This window comes from Periplaneta americana, chromosome 10, assembly GCF_040183065.1.
Source record: "Periplaneta americana isolate PAMFEO1 chromosome 10, P.americana_PAMFEO1_priV1, whole genome shotgun sequence".
NCBI lineage: Eukaryota > Metazoa > Arthropoda > Insecta > Blattodea > Blattidae > Periplaneta > Periplaneta americana.
The window spans coordinates 172,976,749-173,002,378 of NC_091126.1; the positions used below are offsets into that span (position 1 = coordinate 172,976,749).

Consider the following 25,630-nt stretch of genomic DNA (forward strand, 5'->3'; position numbering starts at 1 on the left):
CCTATTGTACACAGATATCGTATATGATATCGGAGTAGAAACATTACACAATGTAATTTCCTGCAGATATATTCACCAATAACTCTTACAGTGACATTGGTCCAGTGGGTCACGCAGCTGGAGCCCCTGAATTCGAATCAAAATCTGATTCAGTCAGTATTTGCTACAGCTATTTGGATGTGAACATTATTTCCGACTATGAACTAAACTGGAAATATTTATCAAGATCTATGTAATCTAGCACAATTCAAAGTCCCTAAATTACATTTTAACATGAAAATGACTCAAACGTACTACACGGTATCTCGCCGTAACGAATAGGATTTGTTTACTTAAAATTCCTTAAATATTTTTGTAGGATGAATTGTCTGTATTACCAGGTGTTCTTCGACTAAATTCCTATTTAACTTTCCATTATATGACAGTATTTATTTCACGACAATGTTCAATTTTACGTCGAGTAACCTGTATAACATTATGATGATGTTGGTTGTTATCAATGGTGAAAAAAGAGTACAAGAAAAACTTGAGTAGATCCACATAAAGACACTGCCACCTCAGATCCTTTATAACATAGTATACTGCAAGTCATCGCTCTTGATTTCATCACAATACTAGTTTTATATTTGATATAGAATTAGTTGGTAGTTTGTAAGACTTTGCAGATTCTTTCGTTAGTAAAATTTGACAGTAGGTCTATTGTCGTGTGTTAAATATTTAATATGAAATTTAAAAAAATGGTTTTATGTACCGATGTAACTTTTCTTTTGACGTTAAGTTAATTGAACTGGTCGGCGAAATAAGGTATCTATATTAATATGAAACTTATCCAAAATAATTCCTCTCTAATTATTAGTACAAAATAAAATTGAGAAAAATTGTGTATCCATAGCAATTCTCAGCCTGCTCTAGAGTGCGGAAATAAAATATCCTAGATAAAAGAATCCGCGATAATTGCAAAGAAACTTAGCTTGAAATAATTGTGAGCAAAGGTATTACGTCCAAGCTATTGATAAAATAAAGAAATGGAGTGTGTAATGCAATTGTGCATCATATGCACTACCATTGATCAAGGAATATTGAGAAAAGTGTATTGAGTGATTTTTTTAATGTAAGTATTGCCTTTTCGAAATGCTATTTAAATAAAACACATAGAATGCAACAAACTTTATTCGTGCTTTATTATAAACTCTACAAAAAGCAAATCATAACTAGATACAACAATTGTTTTCAGAGAAAGTAAACAAAAGAAAAGAAAAGAAAAGGAAACAAAACCAAACATTATTTTCTGAATACAAAAAGCAAATTTGCCACAGTGCTCTTTTCCACTCATTTGACATGTCTATGACATTCCGTAAAATTTATAATTGCAGTTATAGTCTTAAGTCAGAACATCTTTCAAAACACTCATACAGTAGTTTTATTTTGAAGTTTTTGGTACATGTCTCTTATTTTTAAAAAATCAATCATTAAATTTGCTGTTACTATTTATGTTTTAGGGTAGAGATGAAACGGACAGAGTTGATGTCTTAGTAAAAGAATAAATAGACCTAATTATGATTGACTTGTATGATTGTGTTTAATGTGAAACGACGCTTATATTTGAAAAATGTTCAGTGAAAAATTACAACGAATATTATACTTAATAACTTTTATTAAATTTTTACATTTTAGTCGAGATATTTCATTGGTATAACTAAAGCTATCTATCATGTATTAACAAAATAAAATTTTTCAACTTTCAAACTTATATTATCAACGCTAAACAAATAACATACTATATTTCCTTCACGAGGTACATAATCCTTATAAGTTTCGCAACTGGATTGTGCACGTTTTAAAATTATTTCTTTCCGATATTGTTAATGTAAATATATTGTTGCTGTTATCGGAAATTATAGTTCAATAATAGGTAGCTACAGTTTTCTATTTTACTCTTCTCAACAGTATTTACTATGAAGGCTTTGTGACAAAAGTAAAACAAGTTACTGTAGATACAGAATTAGTGTTTTATTTCCACGACACTATGAAGTTTTGTAGTATAGGTCAATAGACTGTGAATTATGTCTGTTTCTTTCTTTTACATTGTTACTATTTATAAAAATCAAAGTATTTGAAGCGTTATAATTGTTATCTTGAAGTATTTAAAATGAAAGTCATAGCTTTAAAAAATGAAAATTTAACAATCGATATTCTAAAAAAATCGAGTACTTTTCATGTATGGCTGGGTTAAAATAAATAATTTCCAATAACATTATTTGGAATTAATTTGGGTTTGAACACGTGAAGGAAAATAATTATACTTAAGATTCTGACCACGAAGATATTGCCAGAGTCTTTTGGAATAGGTTGCGTGGCCATGGAAAAAATTCCCCGTGTGCTCGTAATCAAGGCACGCACGTCTGTCCAATGTTGTACTTTATTTAACAGGAACTTTAACTTTATTTTCGATCTATCAATTGGCTCGGATGTGAAGGTGGTGGTATATGACTACACGTTCTCACCACAACGGCATAACGTATGCTGGGAAAGACAATGTGTTTCAACTCCATCTTAAGTAACTAAGAATACAAAGCAGAAGCATCTCTGCTTGGAATGTTATCCTCCGCGTCTTCCGACGCAGCGGACGTGCAAAGATAATTCTCTACACATATAATATAATATATATCAAACTAGTCTAATACATACACATCTCACACTCACCAAGACTTTTTCAATATCTATATCTTAGTAAATAGATCCATTGAAATAGGAAATCAGTAAACTTATCTAATATAAATAATACACATTAATCGTTTCTGTTTATACAAGTCTCTAAATATTAAATTCTTCCCTGAATGTACTCTGAGCCGGAGCGTAGGCGCAGGGGAAGGCCCCAGAAACAGCATTGGCCATAACAACCAGTACCCCCTGTCCTGCCCGACTCAATATTTTGATTGACAATTGAGGTATGATATTAGAATATATTAATATAACATGTTAAAACGAGGGTAGGAGAATGTAACGCTACGCACTGTAAAATATCTCTCCGCTAGTCTAGTGCTGCCGGTCCCGACAGAAGGGCACCGATCAAAACCAAGTCCGCTTGTCTGTCCGTATTTCGGTCGGTCCGTCCGTCTGTCGGTACAGTGTTCAGTAGTGAAAGTAGCCGTCCCGTCCTTCTCGCAGGGTAACTGTGTTCGAGACTTCGAGAATCGAACGGCGATTGTACTTGATTTTCTGTAACCCTGAGTTGCTTTTAAGGACAGCTTGGAAGTCATCTTAGGATAAATGACAAGAAGAAAAATATGAATCCACGAACACTGCTGTTTTTGTTATCCAAGTTAGGACATTTTCAGATTTTTTTGAGCAAGCTAGGCGATGATACAGTGGGGTTCCCAGTCTATCAAGGCGCAATAGGAACTTTGGAAACATCACCTCATATTTTACATTGCAACAATATTTTGTCCTCGATACGCTGGGAACCAAAAACGGACAACTTGACTCAGTCTTTTAACATTTTTGTGCTGATGTGTGGAACTCTATGAAAAATACCAACTCATCAAGCAAAACACAATAACACACATACAGACACTTGGAAACTAAATCACAGGTGTAGCTTTCTCCGCCATTTGGATAGGCTTAACTTAAAGTACAGTTTCTCATGTACGAGTGCCTCGGATGCGCCTTGCACGATGACGTCGCAATGCTAAGCTGGCGTAAGTGTAAAGGAAACTGTAAGAGGCTCGGACAATTTCTCCTTCACCGGGAGGAACACAAGAGAAGGAACGAACTTCCGGTCTAGTTGTAGTTTCTCTGAACTCGGAGTTCCGTAAGGTTCCTCCAAGAGGAACGGCTGCATGATGAATTGATCTAAGGAAGGTGCTTGACTCTGAGGGACGGCGTACGAGGCGGGGACTTGCGATTTTCTGGCCGCTTCTTGTAGCTTCTTCTTCACTTCGTCAGTCGCCGGAACTTCTTTCGATTCTGACAATGCTTCTAGTGCCTGCGGTTCTTGTCGCATGTCCGGTTGAGTGCTCTCGGCCTTGTGTTCTTTTCTGATATGCTTCTTCACAATTACCATGTGGACAGAGGAGAACCCGCAGCGCATGCATTTGTACATTCCGTGTGGTGTTACTTTAATGGCAATTGTCTCTGTCGTGCTGGAAGATGTTTCGGGGACGTTGTTAGAACTTGAATTGTGCCTATTCTGAATGTGTGCCAGACACATTTCTCGAGATCTAAAGCGTTGAAAACACTTAGAGCACCGAAACTTGAACCTTCCTCCAGCTATGTTCATAGAGTCTTCTTCGACAACTTCACAGTCCAGCTTTTCTTCATTCCTTCCCCGATCCGTGCTTTCGTCATTGTTTGGAGAATGTTGTGTGTATTTCAGTCGTTCTTGCATGCTCCCTATTTGCGGCGGATAGTGTGGGGAAGGCGAAGGACCAAAGAAAGGATTCAATATACCCGAAAATTGATGTGTCAAAATGTGATGTTGGAAAACATCTGCCTGAAGGAAACTTTGTAAGCAAACAGGACACTGAAATGGTTTTGCTGGATCAGGAAGGGATTGAGACGATATTCCTGCATGAGATCTTTCATGTACAAAGAGGAATGCCAGAACGGGTGTTGTAAATGTGCAGTAAGAACAGTGGTAATTCTTTACTGTCGAATCCCCGGAGCCAAAGAGACTCGAAAAAACTTGATGTCCTCCCGCTTCACCTGATCGATCGATATTCATTATAGCGGGCGGACGGGAGCATCCATTGTCTTGTTCTTGATTGTGCCAATTGTTTGGAATCTTCAGCGTGGGACTGTACGTAGGTCCTGGTCCAGACGACGAATGGTTAGAAACGCTAACATTTCGAACCACCTGGAGTTGTTTTCCTTGTTGGGAAAGAATTTGATATTGGTTCTCTAATTCCTTCCATTTCTCTACTCCGTTTTCGCCGTGGTCGTTTAAGAGGTGTGCTTTCAGCCATTTCGTGCTTCGAAAACGGCGATTGCATATCGAACAGACTTCAGTAAAATGACTAAAATATCGATGACTGAGGTCACTTAGTTCAGAAGGTTTCAGAGCTTGATCACTTTCCAACTGAAGCTGTAGACCATGACCATTATTCCCGCTGTCTCTTGTTGAGTGAGGCACAGATCCATCTTCAACTATTCCGTGAGTATTTTGCTTATGGACGCGAAGAAAGTACTTGCTGCACAGCTCTTTATTACAGATATCACATATTACACCCCCTATTTGTGCCCCGTTTTCAATTTCAATACCGTGCATACGTTGCATGTGTGTTTTCATAAAGTATTTATTGCACAATTCCTTGTTACAAATTTCACAGTAACTACTCGTTGGAGTTACGGAAATACGTTTCTCGGACCCTGCGTGTGCCGTAGACTGATTCGTACTCTTTTCTTGTGGAGATTTGGCTTCGAACTCTTCTTTAATTGTATTACTTAATATCGGTGTAGAAGTTGTAGCTGACGATGTTACAGGATAATTGTTATGATATTCATCTACGTGTTGTTTTAGTTGGTACTGAGTGAAGAAATCTTTCTTACATGAGAAACAGTAAGTGTGCGTGTCAATAAGAGGAGGTATGCTAGACAACTCTATAGAAGGGAGTTTGTCTCCTTCGACGCCATTTTGGTCCTCTAGAAGAATACCGTGCTCTGTCATCATGTGTGCTCTCAGACAGTAATTGTTCTCCGACTCTTTGTTACAGATTGTGCATGTAGTAACCTTACTGACATTCAAATTATTCAATTGTAATATCATGGTTTGGAGCTTTTGAAGATCTTCGCTTATAGCATCTTTTCCTCCATTGCTGTTTCCATCATTGTTGTTATTAAAGTTTCCCGCCTCAGCTAATGTTTCTTCCCTGGTGTTTGGCAAATTTCCTTCATTACAATTTGTACTATGGCCCTCTGGATCTTTGACATCAAAAGCATTCGAATCCGTCTGGACTTCTTTTCTCTCACTTCCGACCATATGAAGATATGCTCGATGCATCTGCATCAGATAATAACTCTGGAAACGCCGTCCGCATATATCACATTCCGGATCATCGCTATCGGAGAAATCGTTTCTTACTTTTTCCCCCGAATCAGAGCTATTTGTACCCTGCTCTCCTACAATTAAATTTAATGGACTTGTTTGATTGTGGTTCCATGAAATACTGTTACTCCCTCCGGCTTTTACATCTTTCCCATCGTTATCGGAGATGTAAATTCCATGACGCTTCATTTTGTGAGTCCTCAAGAAATATTTGTTGCAGTATTCTTTGCAGCAAATCTCGCAGAACGCATCGGCATTAATTACACCCATCTTCCGTAAGCTATCAGAAGATAACCCCGGTTCTTTCAAGTTTAATTGTGACGATGTTGGAGAAAGTTTCATTGACTGGACAGAATTGTTTTCCACACAATCTCCCACAGAACGGCCTTCTTCTACCTCTTGTTCCGGTTCTTCCTTCACGTTTGAAGTTTCTGCACCATCATCTGTTCCAGACGTTGTTGGACTCAGCTTTATTTGTATGTTATTTTCATGCCTTTCATTCACGCGTAGTTCTTCTATTTCCGACACATTTCCAATTATGTCACTGGAAACTGTTTCCACAACGTTTGAACCAGTATCTGAACCTGCCGATGTGCTACCCCTCTCATCGATCTCTTGCTTCCTGATGCAGTTCGGAAGATTGAGGAAAGTTACATTTCCAGATGTTGGGAGAGATTCGTCAATGATACCATGAATTTTAGCCTTGTGTCTCCTAACAAAATATTTGTTGCAGAATTTCTTTTGGCAAATATCACAAAATGCTCTCATCTGTCCATTCCCAGGTAGCCTGTTCATAATCACAGTGTCGGGTAGTTTGGGAACGGCGGGCGGGGGTTTAGGATTTTGTGCTCCAGGTACAGGAGACGTTATACTTGGTAGGTTTAAATTGGCTTGAATTAATGGATTAGGGTAAGGCGGCCCTTGGATCGTGTTGCCACTGAGTGTTGAACCTGGAGTATCGACATAAATCCCATGCTTATTTGCCTTGTGTGTTTTCAAGAAATATTTGTTACAGAATTCCTTATTGCATAACTCACAATATGCGTCAGGATTAAATATTCTAATGGGTGTTGTACCAGGAGTCTGGCTTTGAGACTGTGTAATCGATGGTGAGGAATTGTGTCCTGACGCTTGAGACATGAGTGGCAATAGGAAGTGCGGAGTTAAGGGCATGTAGCCTGGTAATGCCATTTTACTATCAACGAAAGGAATAGAGTTGCCAGAATCGTGAGTTTGTTGCATTAGTGTTGACGGTTTGGTCCCTGGGATAGAGTCGTCTGTTTGGTTTCGAAGCTCTGACATGAGAGACCCTACTACAAAGTCTATGGGGGAAGTTGAATCTGTTGAGGATAAATGGGAGAGATTTAGTGGAATTTCTGTCTTACTAGTGATGAGAGTATCGAGGCCTACTTTTTGATGTAAGTGACTTTGAAACTGTTTTTGAACGTGTCCATTTTCAATGTGGTATTTAAGACGTTCCTTGGGGTTTAGAATTTCTGGACAATAAGGACATTGTGACGACGAATCGTGGTCTGATTCAGTAGCCAGCACCTTGATAGCGTCCGATTCCATGTCTTTTCCCGACTCGGGATCGACGTTGCGGATATTTTGCTCTATTGTCTCTGTCCCATCGTGTGTTGACTTTGGTGAACCTTCATTATGTACCTTACCTTCATTGTTGGCTTCTGTTTCGTCGTCGCTGGATGGTTCTGTGAGGGAAAACAGTCGAACAGGCTTCGATTGCTTCCGCCGCTTCTTGGCTTGTGAGTGGTCGGGTTCTGTCTGGCTGTCCTGGAACGGACGCTTGCAGTTCGGAGTCTCTGTAATGGTGCCGGGAACCATGCCTTCTTCCTCGTGGTGTTCCATTTCCTCCCCAGACACTGAAGCTTCTTCTCCTTCGCTAAACACTGCATCATGGATTCCATTGCCTGTTCCGGTACTCGACGAGTCGACAATGGTGGAAGTCATCATCCTGCCCTTTGCTGTTTTATCGTGTTGAAAATGGTGCACTCCTGCCGGTCTTCATGCAGAGTGAGAGGTGTAGACCTGAAACAATAAAGTTGATTCCAGTGTTAATATAAATGTAGGATGTAACACATTATTTTCTTCTACCTTACATTTGTATAGGAAACGTGAAAAGGATGTATTCCTTCATTCAAAACTGCTTCGTCATGATACTGCATGAACAAGCTGCTTGCTACTTTAGGATTCCAGAAGTCGACACACTATTTCCGTGAATTTATTTCGTAAATATTCACAATCTCAACAGGCAACATTTTGCAATAATGCTTACGATGTGTCACAACGTATTAATTACGCCACTTCTTACCCACCAATGCATAATTGTCAAGTTGAAGAAAAAGCATGGGGGCTCAGTATAGAACCAGGAGAATAGAAATTCTGACAGAAATACAGAGAGTATCATGAAAGATATTTGAATGTAGCTTAAAAAAAAATCAAGATCTTTTTCTTCAATTTCTTTCATCCTTCAATTCATTATAGTTCTAGTATATCATCGGCGCTGAATGATATCTTAAATTCAGAATCTGAAGAACAAACAAAATTAATATCAAACTGGAATTCATGTCTTAATAAAAAAATGAAATTAAAGAATAACTATTCTAATGGAGGAGTCGTTACATCCAAAATATAAGTTATTTATAAAATTGAAACGTTTTCCTGGTAGTTCATTTGTTACAATTAGCTATGCTACCCGTTGGAACCCAAGGTTCTCGGGTCAAAATCCGATCGAGGTCAATTGATTAAAAAAAACGATAACATTTTTAACTTGGCTTCCTCCAGGAGGGAAGCAAAGATTTGAGCCTCATGTCGTAGATTTGTGGCGCACATAACACCTGTCCCTGGGAGAAGATAGGCAGAATTTCTCTGCAATTTCTCGTCTTCTGTTGAAAAACATGCTAAATATAAAACTACAAATATTATTATTACTAGCACTACTAATACCGCTACAGTTCACCGCTGTGGAGTAACGGTTAGCCTTCCTGACCGTCAAACGAGAGGGCCCGGGTTGAAATCCTGGTTGGGCCAAGTCACATGGTTTGGGGTTTTCCGAGGTTTTCACTCAACTACTTGAAGCAGAATTGGTGGATTACTTTCGCCGTTGGACCTCGGACTCATTTCGTTTCATTAGTATCATTTCATTAATCGTATTCAAGAGTTAGAAGTTGACCAGGAGGACATGACGGACGTGGTAGGCTTCTGTCTGCGGGAGCTGCACATATCCAGAGAAGCTCTAGAGACTTCAATAAGCGGACTGCGGTTAAAACAAAGGAGTGTAGCTCCCTCGAATAGATGGCGCCTTGGTGAGCAGTGGAATCTGCGGCGGCATGTCTCTCTGGTTAAGGATGCAGCAGATTCATCCACGTGAATTGCGAACAGATGTCATCTATCTAAGGAGGCCGCAAAGGAATATCACAGGGAGTTGGAGGGGCGTTTGTTCATGCGGACTCCGTCAGACCTGGATGCTGTGGCTGAATCGATAAGATCGCACCACACAGTTAATCACGTGCTTGATGAGCGGTCCTAAGGACTTCAGAATCAACCCAATAAAAGAAGATTTGCAAAATAAGTCTAAGGCTGTGGTGCTTGCCTACGGGTCCTTCTCCGAAGGAAAAAAATAATAGCGTTGCTGCTGCCATTACTATTGTTACTAGTGTCATTGCTACCGCTACCACTACTAATACTATTACTACTATTACTCCTACTAGTACTACTACTGTCACTACACTTCTACCACTACTGATACATACTGTACGTACTTACTCCAAGTCCGAAGCAAAATGGCACTTCGTAGCACTTTGATACTCCTACTAAAACATAACACTTGCATATCCTGCTCGAAGTGGTGAGAATTAGAATTAATTCACAATTACAATCTTTGGATGAATGTTGCAATAGATCTTCCTAGTGTTGCCTGCTAAATGGATAGACAGACATCAATAATACATTTCGATATACCATCCTTGACCTCTCTCCAAAGAAAAAATCAAGTGGCGTAATGTCAGAAGACCAAGCAGGCCAACTAACTGGTCTACCACGTCCAATCCACTTACTTTGGTTCCGATCACGACGGGCTCTTAAGGATTTATGTGCTGGGCATCCGTCATGCTCGTACCACATAACCATTCTGTTCCTCAAAGGTACCGGTATGGCCTTCAAAAGATAGGGAAGAATGGTTCTTAAGAATCGGCACATCATCTGCCATTTAGAGTACCATTTATGAAACAAGACCCAACCACGGTATGATAGTGCTACAAAGTGTCTTTTATTTCGGACTTACAGTATGTATATACACTGTGAGTTCCATGTCGTTTGCACCCCTCAGTGTTTTGTTTATTATTTTTAGTTGGTTATTTAACGACGCTGTATCAACTACGAGGCTATTTAGCGTCGATGAGATTGGTGATAGCGAGATGGTATTTGGTGAGATGAGGCCGAGGATTCGCCATAGATTACCTGGCATTTACCTTACGGTTGAGGAAAACCTCAGAAAAACCCAACCAGGTAATCAGCCCAAGAGGGGGTCGAACCCGCGGCCGAGCGCAACTTCAGACCGGCAGGCAAGCGCCTTAACCGACTGAGCCACGTCGGTGGCTTTTTATTTATTAGAATAGTACAGTGTGATATATTTCAACAATACTTGAAATGATTAAATTATTCATCGAATAAAAAGTCCATGGTGTCTTAAAAATTCAGTCATTCCTCGTATCTCTTCTATGAACAAAGTTACAGAAAAGATATACCCATAGTATTAATTCCCCATTGTACTTAAACAACTTTCGTTTTAAAACGGTATTTCATTTGGTGCTTGAAAAAAAAATTGGGTAAACGACAGAAATGGGACACTTTGTATGTTTGCAAGACTTAAATTTTTTTCACACCCTTAAAATTGTTTGAATTTAAAATGCATTTTGTAACTTACACCGTACATTTTTTTTACATTTAGTTTCTACCTTTATTTAATCTACAAAATAGTTTGTAGGCCTGACACAAGTGATATAAGTGCAACGTCTTATTATAAAATGGTTATTTTTAATATCTTAATGTTAAAATTTCTTCAAAATCTGCAGTGGACTGCTTCGTATGACCAAGACTCAATATGTAAGCACAAAACAGACATCGTAGACTTTGCATAAAATTTTACATTGCCACTTAACATTTAAAGTCATTTTTCTCAACATTACGTTTATGTCACATTTATTTCCCTCTTCTCTAGATGAAACCAGGGGCTCGAAAAGAAAGCATATAAATTTCGAAAGTGGTTAGAAAACTCTTATTTTTCTTTTTACCTTTCCTATTTAAACATTGAAAGATCAACAATCCCCACTGAGTTACAGGCTGACGGACCAAAATTTCGAACTGTTCAAACTATAAACGCGACAGAATGTTACCACAGTGGACTGTATCGTGAATTTTATAAGACATATTCATCTATCTTCATGACTATAGATGCATTGAAATGAAAACTTAGACTACATGTGAAGTACAAAAATGCGAGGAATGGGAAGGACAGTAAAATAAGCGGAATGGACAAACATGCAAGGAACTATTCATCTTGAATCAGTATGAAAATACATTTCGAACGAGTATACGGTATTTGAGGAGTATGGGATATCTAGAGAGATGAGCTGCGTTCAGGCTTGGGTTGGATCCCCCTTTGATCTCATTGAATGGCTTCTTCCCAGGTTTTCCCCAGCCGTGGGACTGAAGCCGGATGGTCTATGGCGAGTCCTCGGCATCAACCCCTTTGATTTGATTACCTGGTTGGGTTTTTCCGAGATTTTCCCCAACCAAAAGGCAAATGCCGGGTAATCTTTTGGCGAATCCTCGGACCTCACCTCATCTCACTACATCTCGCCAAAATATTGTAAAAAATTGCACAACATTGTAAAAATTGTAGAAAATTACTAAATTGTAAAACTGTAAAAATTTGTAAAAATTGTAATTGTAATATTGTAAAATTTTGACTTGTTCCACATCTTAAAGCTTCATTGATCATGTAAGATCTATGGAATAAATGAATGAATGAATGAACGAACGAACGAACGAACGAACGAATGAATGAATGAATGAATAAAGTTTCATTACACCAGTGGTCGGCATTTCGTGATCGTGAGTCAATCCCTTAATACACAAGCAGGAGGGAGGGGTAAGGTATGATCTCTCTCCCTCCCCTTAGCCATCAGTTGTTCATGCAAAGTATCATAAATATTTTTGTAAAATACTCATATTCCATAAAATATGAATATTTTGTTATTTTGCATTGTGATTCGTGAAAATTATTTCCATACATCTAGCAGGAATGGATTAGAATGTGAAGTCACTTATTTCACATCGTGATGTGTACAATGCAATTAACACGAAAATTATTTTCATGTTTCATAAAAATGTTTGTAAAATATTCATTTTACATAAAATCTTCATGTTTTTTCCTACGTTTTCCACGATCTTTCCCTCTTTCACTAATATTTCTATAACTACAGCTGAACCGGGCTTTCCATAGATTATAAGGAGACAATAGAAATGTTTAAAAAAAAAAACACAAGAAATCCCAAACCATTCATCCGGGATTCTCAGGAGCAGATAGAACTTCAAAATCCCCCTTTCGAGTCATTGAACTCGTAACGTCAATGATTTAGAGAAGCCAAAAGAAAATAAGTGGTTCTTATTCCTCCTTTGCTCAATCTCTGTAATCTTTCAGTTTTACCATGTCTAATTTTATACGTGTAAATTAATTTTTAACGGGTTTTAATAATCTGTTTTTCTTTCTATTTAATTTATCATCGTTTTACAACTTCATGGGTTTTTCGTCGTAGAAAACAATATTAAGGGGAGGCAGAGGTGAAATTTTCGAACAAAACTGAAGAAAAAATGAAAATTTGTTTTTTTTTTCATTTTTATTATCCTTATTTTGATATTCCGATGTTAGTTTTTTATTTTGTGCCCTTTAAAAGTATGAAATTAAAACCAAGATAACTGTATTACTATATTATTCCATAATAAACTAATACTTATCATTATTTATATACCTTCTCTGAACATATAAATAAAAAGAAATATTGAAAATTTCTTACAATATGGTGCATGGAGCATTTTATATCAAACGATATGAAGCTTTATAAAATTATTAATATTTACAGAAAGTTGAAACTTGGTATGTCCATTACTAATAACATACTAAGTATCCATGATCAATTTCAAACAAATCGGATAAATTTTGTGGATTTTGAAATATTCACCTCTGCCTCCCCTTAAGGGAGATTTGTTTGAAATTCATCATGGATACTAAATATGTTATTAGTAATGGACATACCAAGTTTCAACTTTCTAAGTACAATAGTTCTATAAATATTAATAATTTTATAAAACTTTATATCGTTTGATATAAAATGCTCCATGCACCATATTGTAAGAAATGTTCAATATTTCTTTTTATTTATATGTTCAGAGAAGGTATATAAATAATGAGAAGTATTAGTTTATTATGGGAATAATATAGTAATACAGTTATCTTGGTTTTAATTTCATACTTTTAAGGGCACAAAATCAAAAACTAGCATCGGAATATCAAAATAAAGATAATAAAAATAGAAAAAAACCAAGTTTTCATTTTTTCTTGAGTTTTATTCGAAAATTTCACCTCTGCCTCCCCTGAACAGAGAGAAGTGTAATCTTTTGCCAGAAATTATAGAAATGTTACTTGTGTTTTATTGTAACCAGTTGTTGAGTCCAGCCAATGTAAGAGCATTTATTTTTCCTTCAGTGTAAAAAAAAACTTGGTACCTAGTTCTTGCATTCAGGTAAGCACTTTATTATGCTGACAAACTAATTATGCAGATTAATTGTATTTTATTTTGTAGTATATTCGATATAGAAATAACTATTAATCTCCGAAAATGTATATTAGAGTTGAACAACAATCGAGAAAGCGAGACTAACAGCTCCCGCAATGCCGAAAACCCGCATGACAGCATTGCCCACGTCGTTGGCTGCTTGTGAGTGAATCAAGCGAACATTCAAGACATCGGGAGAGGTCAACTCTCGAACGTCAAGCCGCCTTGAATCGTCACAGTTGTTTATACCAGACTGAACTTTCATATCTTTTGGCAACGGTTATATATGTATAAACAATCAAGTAGCCTATTTGAAACATCATCTCTACCTTTCAGTGTATAATAATCCGTTCCCCAAACTTTATTTAATTACTAGGCCCTCATTAAAAGACTAGATTTTTTTTTCGCATATTTGAGATCAAGTGTACAATCTCAAGTAAAAAAATATTAACGCTTTTTTTAACGTTATGTTTTATGTTCCTTAGAAATGCAAATTTATTTGAGAATTGTTTTCTATTTATATAACCATAGGGAATGTCTGATAATAGAATTAGAGCATTTTGATAACTATGATACTGTTTTGTTTTGTCTTTTTGTATCAATTGAAATCCCTAATGCTATTTATTTCAATGGTGCATATTATTCAAAGTTACGAAATCTTTCCTTGCCGACCAAATGCTATTTCGAGAATGATGGACAATACTTGAAGAGAATAAGAGTTACGAGACGAGACTCGAAAGACAAGTGCAACGAACACAACGAGCGGGAGCGGCATTAGTTCTGTTCATCTCTAGTGTATATTGTAAATAATGATATAAATCTCCTTCATATGCTTTAAGAACGAAGATATTTTAGCACTGAAATATTTTATAACAACAATGATATCTCCGCGTCCTTCGGTGGTTCATTCTTTCTGGTGTAGTCTTTCACAGTCCCAATAAACCTTACATCCAAGTCCGCTTTTATTGAGTAGCATGTAGATGTAATTTTTGGTTTCGTATCCATTTCGTAAATTTTGATCTTGTAGTTAAAAGAAATATGGCTACAAAGTAATGACAACAATAGTACATTATGCAACGAACCTATAATGATAGTAATTAAGAAGCGAGTATGGATGTTTATGAAACTCGCTTGCGCTCGTTTCATAATTCCGCTTTTATTGAGTAGCATGTAGATGTAATTTTTGGTTTCGTATCCATTTCGTAAATTTTGATCTTGTAGTTAAAAGAAATATGGCTACAAAGTAATGACAACAATAGTACATTATGCAACGAACCTATAATGATAGTAATTAAGAAGCGAGTATGGATGTTTATGAAACTCGCTTGCGCTCGTTTCATAATTTTCATACGAGCTTCTTAATTATCATTATAGGCGAGTTTCATACGACTTTTTATGCTCGACCATATTTATAACTTGAAATTATTCATTTTATTTGTATCTAACTGACCTTGAGCAATACCTCGTAAATTGTGAGATGTGCGCAGACGCGAAAGTATTGATTTTTTCCGAGGAACAGATGTCCACATTGACCTTGATAGCCTATGAGAACCTACAGAATAAACTAAATATTAACTTTGATATAACATTGAAATTAAATTAGACATTGAAAAACGAGATGACAAATTGAATTTATTTGAATATTATTTACAATTAACGCTAATTATTATAGTAACAGAACATAACCTTCTGCGACAGTATTGGATTTCCAGCCTCCGTGACTTTTCGCTAATTCTCTTTCGATTGCATATCCGAGAATAATCGATACTTGCGGTTTTATAACGGTACAAAGCTGACTTGTCATTGGCTGAGGTTTTATAACGGTACAAAGCTGACTTGTCATTGGCTGATCACCTGTACTTTAATGAGTAGGTGTACTTTAATGACATGCATCAAAGGACTGCTACCAGGTGTATAATTACTACATTTCGGCATGGTCGAGCATAAAACTTGTTTATATTACCAAGCATTCACTGTGGCAACTTATTTTGACAAAGTTCAGAAAGTGTACCTTTACATTCGGTTTTTTGGACATTCGAGAAATTGCATTCGGGGAAATGGATTCAGAAAACTGGATTCGAGAAAAAGTCCATTTGGGAAAATAACCATTCTGGGTATTGAGTTCGGAAGACAGGATTCGGGAAGCGAAAATGATTGAATACGATGTTCGAAAGCTTATGTCGTAAGTTTACGAGGTAAAATTTGTTAGTCATTTCTCTTCCACGTATAAATTTGGAGGTGGCGTTGTGTGTCCGTAGTCCACTCCAATGGCCTGAATTGCTCATGAGGTTGTTTCTCCTCCAGATCAAACCATACCGAATATATGTTGTTATTATTACTATATCTTTATTACTTTTCATAATTATTTGAAAACATAAGACAAATGTTGCTTCTTTAACATTTTTCCAGCCAGAAATTCAACATTGCTTAAATTTCACCCTTCCGAACCAATCTAAATATATGGCTATATTTTAAGCATAAAGTATTTGCATTACGTCTCACCTGCCATTTGCGATGAATAGACCTAATATATTTGAAGAAAAAGAAAAAAATAAGTTAAAAGCGTTTAAATAATACACATTTAACTCTACTTAAGTCTGCATATATTTAGACTATGTATAAAATGAAATGACTTGGGACATAAAACATTTACAATTATGATTTAAGCATAAGTGAGGCGGTTCTTTCCAAACTTGCCTTATACATTTTTTTAAAATGAGTTACTGGTATCCCGGCTTTCTTTGTTAAGCACGTCTGTTGTAAACAATTATGGCAAAACATCTTTCTTCGCATAGAAATCTGTAACGAAAACTGCAGTGTTTTTCCGTAAATTGTCTTATCCATCGTACTTGTCATTTCACAACTCGCCTATTAAAATCAACCAACAAATGAGAGCTTTTTCGTCACGTGATATGACGTAACATTCTTCTCGCCGTTTATGTTGACTGTTCTTTGTGTACGTCTACAGTGTATTACAGTCATTATTCTTATTTGAAAGGCTTTTGTGTGATGTGAATATGTAACTGAATCAGTAATTAATATACCCACTTATTCATTATTAATATTTAGATGATGGCAGAGAATATTACTCTTGCTATTGAAGGCAAAGGAGGACGAAGGAGAAGCGATCCAGATTCGTGGAAAAAGAACCAGGAGAAGAGGATAAGGAAGCAATCCAGAACTATAAGAGAAAATCTTACTCAAACATGCTGAAGCCTATAAGTTAGGGAGGGATTGCTATGATAATAATTTGAAATGGTTATATACTGAAAAAAACTGCATTATGACATTTCAAGTTTTCCTCTGGAAAACGATTCTTTATTAGTAGATGTGCACAGGAAAGTGTGACATAGAGGAGAAGATCTCTGTAATTAAAGTTAAAAAAGAAAAAGTCTGCAAGACATGAACTTGCCTCCTGTAGAATTGCTAGGAGTAATCCTAGAACCCACCACATTGAAGAATGTAAAGAGTTTGTTAGGAAGGGATTTTGAGGTACATTAGGAAAAGAATGAGTTGCTTGTATTTTATAAGAATGTGTTCGCAATCGTTCAGCTGCAGAACACAATAATTCCCTTGAAGAACATGTTATTTGTGAAGGATGTGAAGAGGAGGAATCAGATTCAAGAGTCATTCAGATTAAGACTGTAACAGTTGTATACATGGTTGGAGATAATTTGAATATAACGCAAATCATTCCTTACTCGAATTCTTGTAACTTTCCATTACTGCACTTTGATAATATGGTTTTTGTTCTGTATTTGAAACTTGTGCTTTTAGAGTCTTCCAATGGTATTGTCATACAAATTTATTTTATGTTTTAGTGTTTGTCAGAAATCCAATGTGTCGTTATATGGTTCGGGGGATTGGAGAACATTGTTTTGTACTGTATTATCATAGCTTAACTGTCCTTTCTAAATTCATGTTCTTTCGATAGTATTCTGAAACAAATTAAAACAGATAAACTAAATTTTCGTTCCAAGACGCAATACTCATAGGGTTAAATAATCCAAAAAGAGTTAACTTTTTTGTTCTCCGGAATACTCTTGGGACTAAACAGGCCAAGATGTCTGAATTTCTGTTCTCTTTCTGGTCTTTTCAGTAAGTTTATGTAAAGTGATCGTAGTTGTAGTCCTTGACTGAGTCCTTATCGTGGTCCACGTGATTCTTATATTGACCATCGTCCTTGTTGTCGTCGCCCTTATTTATTGCGGTCCTTATTGTCTTTGTCATGGTCCGTGATTTGTAATTTCAAAATAATATTATTTTCCCCACTTGAAGAATGACTTCTGTTACAAGTTCCCTAAGTAATTATTGTACACGAATATCTCACAGTTTTATCCATACCCTCTCAAGTGCATGCACACACATACTGGTGACCTTGGCCGAGCTCAGTAACCATGTCGACATCGCAGGAGAAAGTTTCATATGTCGCAATATGGAAGTTATAACAAATTAAAGATTGTAAGAACTTTTTTTTTTTATTTTGAACACCTGGATACCTTCCATCCAGACGCCATAAATTTTTCATCTGTGTGCGTAGTTTGAAGGGACGTTTTGACGTACGGTAATTAACAGTTCCCTCGGTAGTGTTAAAAACATCTCTTACTATATTGTATAAAGGAATAGCTGCTACATTTTGTTTGATGGAATCCTTGAATTGATGAACAGACGTACATTAGATTGAAAAGAATCTTGTACATTTTTCCGAATCAATTTTTCTGAAACGCTGTAAACCTTTTTTAAATTTCCGAAAACCAAATTCCGAAAGTCATTATTCTGTTACTAATTAATTCCGATGAACCGAAATATTAGTAATAATTAAAAAGCATACATACACATTATTGACTATGGTATAAAATTTGGTGACATCTTGAACATACCATCTACTCTACAAACCACTCCTGTCTTCATTAAAATTGTGAGTGTTCTATCGTGCCAATCATAATTACCGGGCCTTCTTTACTATCTTCCTTTGGATATGAGTCAAATAATAGAAATATCTTATTCTGAACAGTTTTTTGCAATTGTCGGGATTCTAAAATATATCTTCTAGTGATGTCATATTTGGCATTTGGTCAAGTCTCCACTTCGAATTCATTACTTAAAATTTCCCCGTTCGGGCAAAAAAACATGTATAACACCGGAAGAAACTAGTTGTAGTTCATTAAGCAGCATTTGTGATGGAAGAAGTTCCGGATTGTTTTAGGCTCCATGCTTCATATGAGGCGGTTCTTTCTAGAACTTGCCTTATCAACTGTAAGTAATTTTTCAGGAAACGCGAAAAACACAATTCCTGTAATCTTGAGTCAGATTTCTTGAAATTTTTACTAACAGTTCAAACCAAGATATAGCAAACACCAAGCAAAGAAATATTGATATTATCAATTGAAGCCTAGTTGTTTAACTTTTCATTTTGGATAACACTGGTTTTGGAGCAACATAAAAGAATTTGGCCATAGCATTTTACACCAACTTACTGAAAAGGCTAGAAAAAGAACAGAAATTTAGACATCTTGGACTTTCTAGTCTCAAGAATATTCCGGCTTAAGACCACAAGTAATACTACTTTTCGTAACTTTATAGAGAACATAAAAAATTAACCCATTCTGGATTCTTTAACCCTATCATTATTGCGCCTTGAAAACGACAATTAAGTTGATCTGTCGAAGAAACATAAATATGGAAAGGATAGTTAAGCTATGATAATACAGTATAAAACAATGTTCTCCAATCCCCCGAACCAAAGAATATTTTGGGTATCTTACAACCACACATTGGATTTCTGACAAAAACTGAAACATAAAATAAAATTGTATGACAATACCATTGGAAGACTCTAAAAACACAAGCTTCAAATACATAACAAAAACGATATTATGAAAGTGTATTAATGAAAAGTTACAAGCATTCGAATAAAGAATGATTTGAGTTGCACCCAAATTATCTCCAAACACCTGTACCACTGTTACAGTCTTAATCTGAATGACACTCTTAAATCTGATTCCTCCTCTTCACATCCTTCACAAATGACATGTTCTTCAAGAGAATTATTGTGTTCTGCAGCTGAACGATTGTGAACACGTTCTTATAAAATACAAGCAACTCATTCTTTTTCTAATCTATCTAAAAATCTCTTATTAGCAAACTGTTTAGATGCTTCATTTTGGCGGGGTTTGGGACTATTCCTGGCAATTCTACAGGAGGCCAGTTCATGTCTTGCAGACTTTTTCCTCTTTTTCATTACTAATTACATGGAGTGTCTCCCCTATGTCACACTTTCCTGTGCACATCTACTAGTAAAGATTCGTTTTCCAGAGGAATATTTGAAATGCCACAATGTAGTTTTCTTCAGCGTAGCCTATTCTTAGCAGCCAATTTCAAATTATTTACATAGCAATCCCTCCCTAACTTAAAGACTTTAGCATGTTTGAGTAAGATTTTCTCTTATAATTCTGGATTGCTTCCTTATCCTCTTCTCCTGGTTCTTTTTCCACGAATCTGGTTCGCTTTTCCTTCGTCTTCCTTTGCCTTCAATAGCAGGAGTAATATTCTCTGCCAGCCTCTAAATATTATTAATGAATATGTAGGCATATTACTGATTGAGTTACCTATTCACATCACACAAAAATACTTCAAATAAAAATAATGACTGTGATACACTATAGACACACACAGATAACAGCCGACATAAACCGCGGGAAAAATGTGACGTCATATCACATCATTTGTTGGTTGATTCTATTAGACGAGTTATGGAATGACAGGTACGATGGATAAGACAATTTACGGAAAAACACTGCACTTTTCGTTACAGATTTCTATGCGAGGAAGACGTTTTGACATAATTGTTTACGACAGAATTATTACACGCCTAACAAGGAAAGCCAGAGTGCACCACTAACTCTTTTTAAAAAATATATGGATAATGCAAATTTTGGAAAGAACCGCCTTTTATATATACTATAAGTTTCAAATTGAAATGATGTTAATTTAGTTTTTCACAGCAACATGGAAATTTAGGATGCATTTTCAAACTTTAAATTTTGATATATATCCGGTGTGGCTTAGTGGATAAAGTATCAGCACTTAGAGCTGAAAATCCGGGTTCAAATCCCGGCGCCGGAGAGAATTTCTCTCCGTTCCATTACTCTTTCATCGTATGATGACGCAGAATATCTACATGGAAATATCATATGTACTTCGGTACATTAAAATAATATATCTGATATGCGTAAATCACTTCGTGATTTAAGACGGCGCTTATTCCGTCGTAACCCGGCCAACCAGTCAATCATAACGAGTGCACCTCAGCACATGTGTGGACTTCGGTCCTACGTTCATATACATCTATGACGTAGTGCAGAGGGCGGCCACAAGAGGGAACCCAAGAGTTGGAGCTTAATTCTGTCCGGCGCCGGGGTGGTATCCGGTGTGGCTTAGTGGATAAAGTATCAGCACGTAGAGCTGAAAACCCGGGTTCAAATCCCGGCGCCGGAGAGAATTTTTCTCCGTTCCATTACTCTTTCATCGTACGATGACGCAGAATATCTACATGGAAATATCATATGTACTTCGGTACATTAAAATAATATATATGATATGCGTAAATCACTTCGTGATTTAAGACGGCGCTTATTCCGTCGTAACCCGGCCAACCAGTCACTCATAACGAGTGCACCTCAGCACATGTGTGGACTTCGGTCCTACGTTCATAGACATCTATGACGTAGTGCAGAGGGCGGCCACTAGAGGGAACCAAAGAGTTGGAACTTAATCTGAGACGATTCTGTCCGGCGCCGGGGTGGTATCCGGTGTGGCTTAGTGGATAAAGTATCAGCACGTAGAGCTGAAAACCCGGGTTCAAATCCCGGCGCCGGAGAGAATTTTTCTCCGTTCCATTACTCTTTCATCGTTTAAATTTTGAGTTGTTTCCCTTTTGAACTGGCTTGTCGAATTATAAACAAACATAAACCTGTTAAACCTTATGTTGTTTGTTATACTATACAATGAATAATATTGTCAAATCCTTCATTGGAAACGACACTGTTGCATGGTAAAAGAAATATTATACACGGAAAACTGCGTTCATAAGTCGACTGATACAGTTGAAGCATACATGAAATTACATGTCACTTAAAAATACGCCTTCAATAGCGTCATCAAGATATTATGTGTTCGATAATACGTTTGCAATATCAATAAGTATATTAGACCTGAATACGTCTATAAGTTCGATCCAGTACTAGGACGCTATCCCAGAAAGTCGATCGACGTATTTTAAGGCCAGTTTTGTCGCGTTTATAATTTCTAAACTACACGACATATTTCAATCAAGTAAACGGTGATCGAGAGACGAAGAATTAATGAATTCAGCATCACCTTCAGTTGCAGAGTGTGATGTCATCTAGAGATACACAGGACCGAATTAAAGGGTCGCGCGGCAACCGAGGATGAGTATCTAGAGTCTCGGAATTCAGTTTTTCATCATAAGCTCGTTTGTGTTTAATAGTACTTACGTGATACGTTGAAACTCCTAACCTGGCACATAACGTTTACAAAATTTGCAGAATAGTCACCGTCAAATTCTGAAATACGTGCTCTTAATTTTGTATATACTGCACTTGTCTTATTTTTTGGTATATATCTGCAAGAGCTGCTGACTTTCACATTTCAACACAACTAAACTAATGTTTCCCGATATGGCTCAAGTGTTGCACGCTAGTCTTCCATCCAGTCGGACTTGTTTCGATCCCTGCCAAGTCGTGATGGATTTTTTTATTTTATTAGGTTATTTTAATACGCTTTATCAACATCTCAGTTTATTTAGCGTCTGAATGAGATGAAGGTGATAATGCTGGTGAAATGAGTCCGGAGTCCAACACCGAAAGTTACCCAGCGTTTGCTCATATTGGGTTGAGGGAAAACCCCGGAAGAAACCTCAACCAGGTAACTTTCCCCAAACGGGAATGTCGTGATGGAATTGGCGGCGAACAAAGGAGACGTTTCAGAGGGTTTTCTCGGGGTTCTCCCGTTTTCCTTTATATTTCACCAATACTTCATCTCCCTCTATCCATTTTGTGGAGTAACGGTTAGCGTGTCTGACCGCGAAACCAGGTGGCCTGGGTTCAAATCCCGGTCGGATCAAGTTACCTGGTAGAGGTTTCTTCCGGGGTTTTCTCTCAACCCAATAAGACCAAGTGCTGGACAACTATCGGTGCTGGACCCTGGACTCATTTCACCGGAATTTTCACCTTCATTTCATTCAGACGCTAAATAACTTGATATGTTGATTCAGCGTCGTAAAATAACCCACTAAAAATAAAAAAAATCATCTCACTCTTTTGTCATTATCATGCTTAAAAGTAAAAATACGCTGGGGTGAAGTTTTGGGGGTAGTACTGGTTTCCGATGCTGATGTAGGAAGGGCTTGGGGCTCATCAGGCTACAAGTCCGCGAAGCGTGACCTGGCTCTCTTAGAGGCTGAGGCAGAATTTAACTTGTAATTGTCGATTTGTGTATATCTGAAATATTTCACATACTACTGGTGGTCAAAAAGTTAAGTGGGCCATCCTGTTTACTATCTTTCACCATTACTTTATAGTGCTCCAAATCCCTTGCCCTTGTTATTATAGTTCAACCCTGAGGGTAAGAGAGGAAGTGAAAGAGACGGAGAAACCGCCGCCCATGTTCTTTTGCTTATACCGCCTTATAAACAAACGCGCAGAATGGAGCTGTGCATCATTGGTGGATTTTAGGCGACTATCGAGAGTTGAAAGTTCGTAAAAGCTATGATGCCCGTCTGATACAACCCGTCACTGATCTTCCTGCCTGCTCGTACCGCATCAAAACATTACTGACTCACAAGCAAACGTTCTGATGGCGGCAGATGAAATGATTAGCCTAAAAATGTCCCGTTAAGGGCAAAGGCCTCCTCCTATAGAGGGAGAGCTCTATTTGTCTCACGCGGTGAGCTACTCCGCGTGAGAGATGTTTATAACCTTGGAATTGTTCACTTTGTTCACATTCTGCACTGTTTGGTATTGTTCGCTTGTATCTGTCGCACTGGTTTTAGTCGCTGTTCATTTGTCTTCTTAGGTTTTTCCAGTCTTCCCTATGTCTTGCTCTGCTTGACCAATGGCTTCCTACTCGTTCACTGAAGAGGTCGGTCCATCTTTTTCTTGGTCTTCCGCGTGATCTCTTGCCAATGCGGGGATCCCATAGTGTGACTCTCTGCGTCCATCTTCCGTCTCTAAGTCGTGCAACATGGCCTCCCCAATTCCATTTGGTGTTGGTGGCTTGCAGTGCTGGATCTTTAATTGTTGACATCTTTTGTAGCACTTCGTTTGGAACTCTGTCCCTCAGTGATAAGCCTAATATCCTTCTCAGCATCTTTCTTTGGTATATTTGGAGACTGTTACGGAGTTTGGCAGTAAGAGACCATGTCTGACACCTATATAACAGTACAGGAGTTACGCAGATAAAAAAGTTAAAATTTTTCTTCCACTATGTTAATAATGTCAGAAGAAATGCTTTTACAAATTTTCGCCACTCGACCGCAATTACGAGGGCAGTAAAAAAGTAAGTTCACCAGGGACCGTTAACAGAAAAAAAAAACAGAATTTCATTGGACAAATTTATTGGAACAGACATAGCAATTATTGACCTATTTTCAACATATTTTCCATCGGAATTGAGACAGTTCTCATATCATGGGATCGACAGAGAGAGGTGCAGACGCAGTCAAACGCTGGTTCCGATCTGAGGCGGTTGACTTCTTTGACACAAAAATTGATCCCATGGTATGACAAATGTCTCAATTCCAGTGGGGGATATGTTGACAAAAAGCGCAACAATTGCTGTATCTGTCTGAATAAATATTTCCATGCAATTCTGTTTTTTTTCTATAAACGACCCCAGGAAAAATCACTTTCTGGACGATCTCGTAATTGCGATCGAGTGGCCAAAATTTGTATAAGCACTTCTTTTGACATTATTAACATGGTGGAAGAAAAAAAAATTTAACTTTTCTATCTGCCCCCATCAGAACCTTTGCTTGTCAGCCGGAGAAGGTGCAGTGAGGAGTTAAGAGGTGGTCTGCAGTGACTCAATCGAGTTATTAACGCCCAGGCCTGTTATAGTCTCTCTAAACTAGTACCACTTGTTCTGTTCATTCCCTTTGGATAAATTTATTCGTAACTTTGCAGTGCTTGAATTTGTCGCTGAGTGTATGGCACTCGTGATGTTACCTGCGACTCTAGGATCTGTTTCTTTACAAATTTATAAGTTATAAACAATAAGAATCAACCACATCGATTACAGTATGGCTGTGGTGAGACACAGCAGTAACCGAATTATTAGGTCCTTGAATTGTATCAACTTTCCGAGATGTGTTTTATGAGCAGAGATTTTAGAATCATTTTGTCTGAGTGAAAAACATCTCCCAGTCTAAATATTGCTATCCTTTAAGCTCTTTACTGCGATAAAATTTCACGCCCATGAACCTTATTTTGAAGTTGAAAACTTTAGTGTTGTTTTGTTGGCATCCCTCCAATGTCACCGAAGAATATCGTGCTAAATTTCACTTCAAGCCCAGAAAGTGCGGGACAGAGTGAGAAATTGCAAAGATCGCAACAAATAAAAAATTGTTACAAATCTTAAGATTCCCACTTCCATGGGGAAAATATTCTGATCACGACTGAAAGGTCAAATACGGCAGTAGACACCCAGACTTTTA

At 37.4% G+C, this 25,630-nt stretch overlaps 1 protein-coding gene across 1 annotated transcript in view; it reads right to left on the minus strand.

Moving 5' to 3' along the window:
• Positions 1-1,252: 1,252 nt before the first annotated feature.
• LOC138708155 (uncharacterized) overlaps positions 1,253-25,630 on the minus strand; it is a 102,041-nt gene continuing 77,663 nt past the window's right edge. The window contains exon 2 of the mRNA XM_069838410.1: positions 1,253-8,089. Coding sequence (XP_069694511.1) covers positions 3,689-8,014 — 4,326 coding nt within the window. The 5' untranslated portion in view covers positions 8,015-8,089 and the 3' untranslated portion in view covers positions 1,253-3,688. The remainder of the gene's footprint in view (positions 8,090-25,630) is intronic.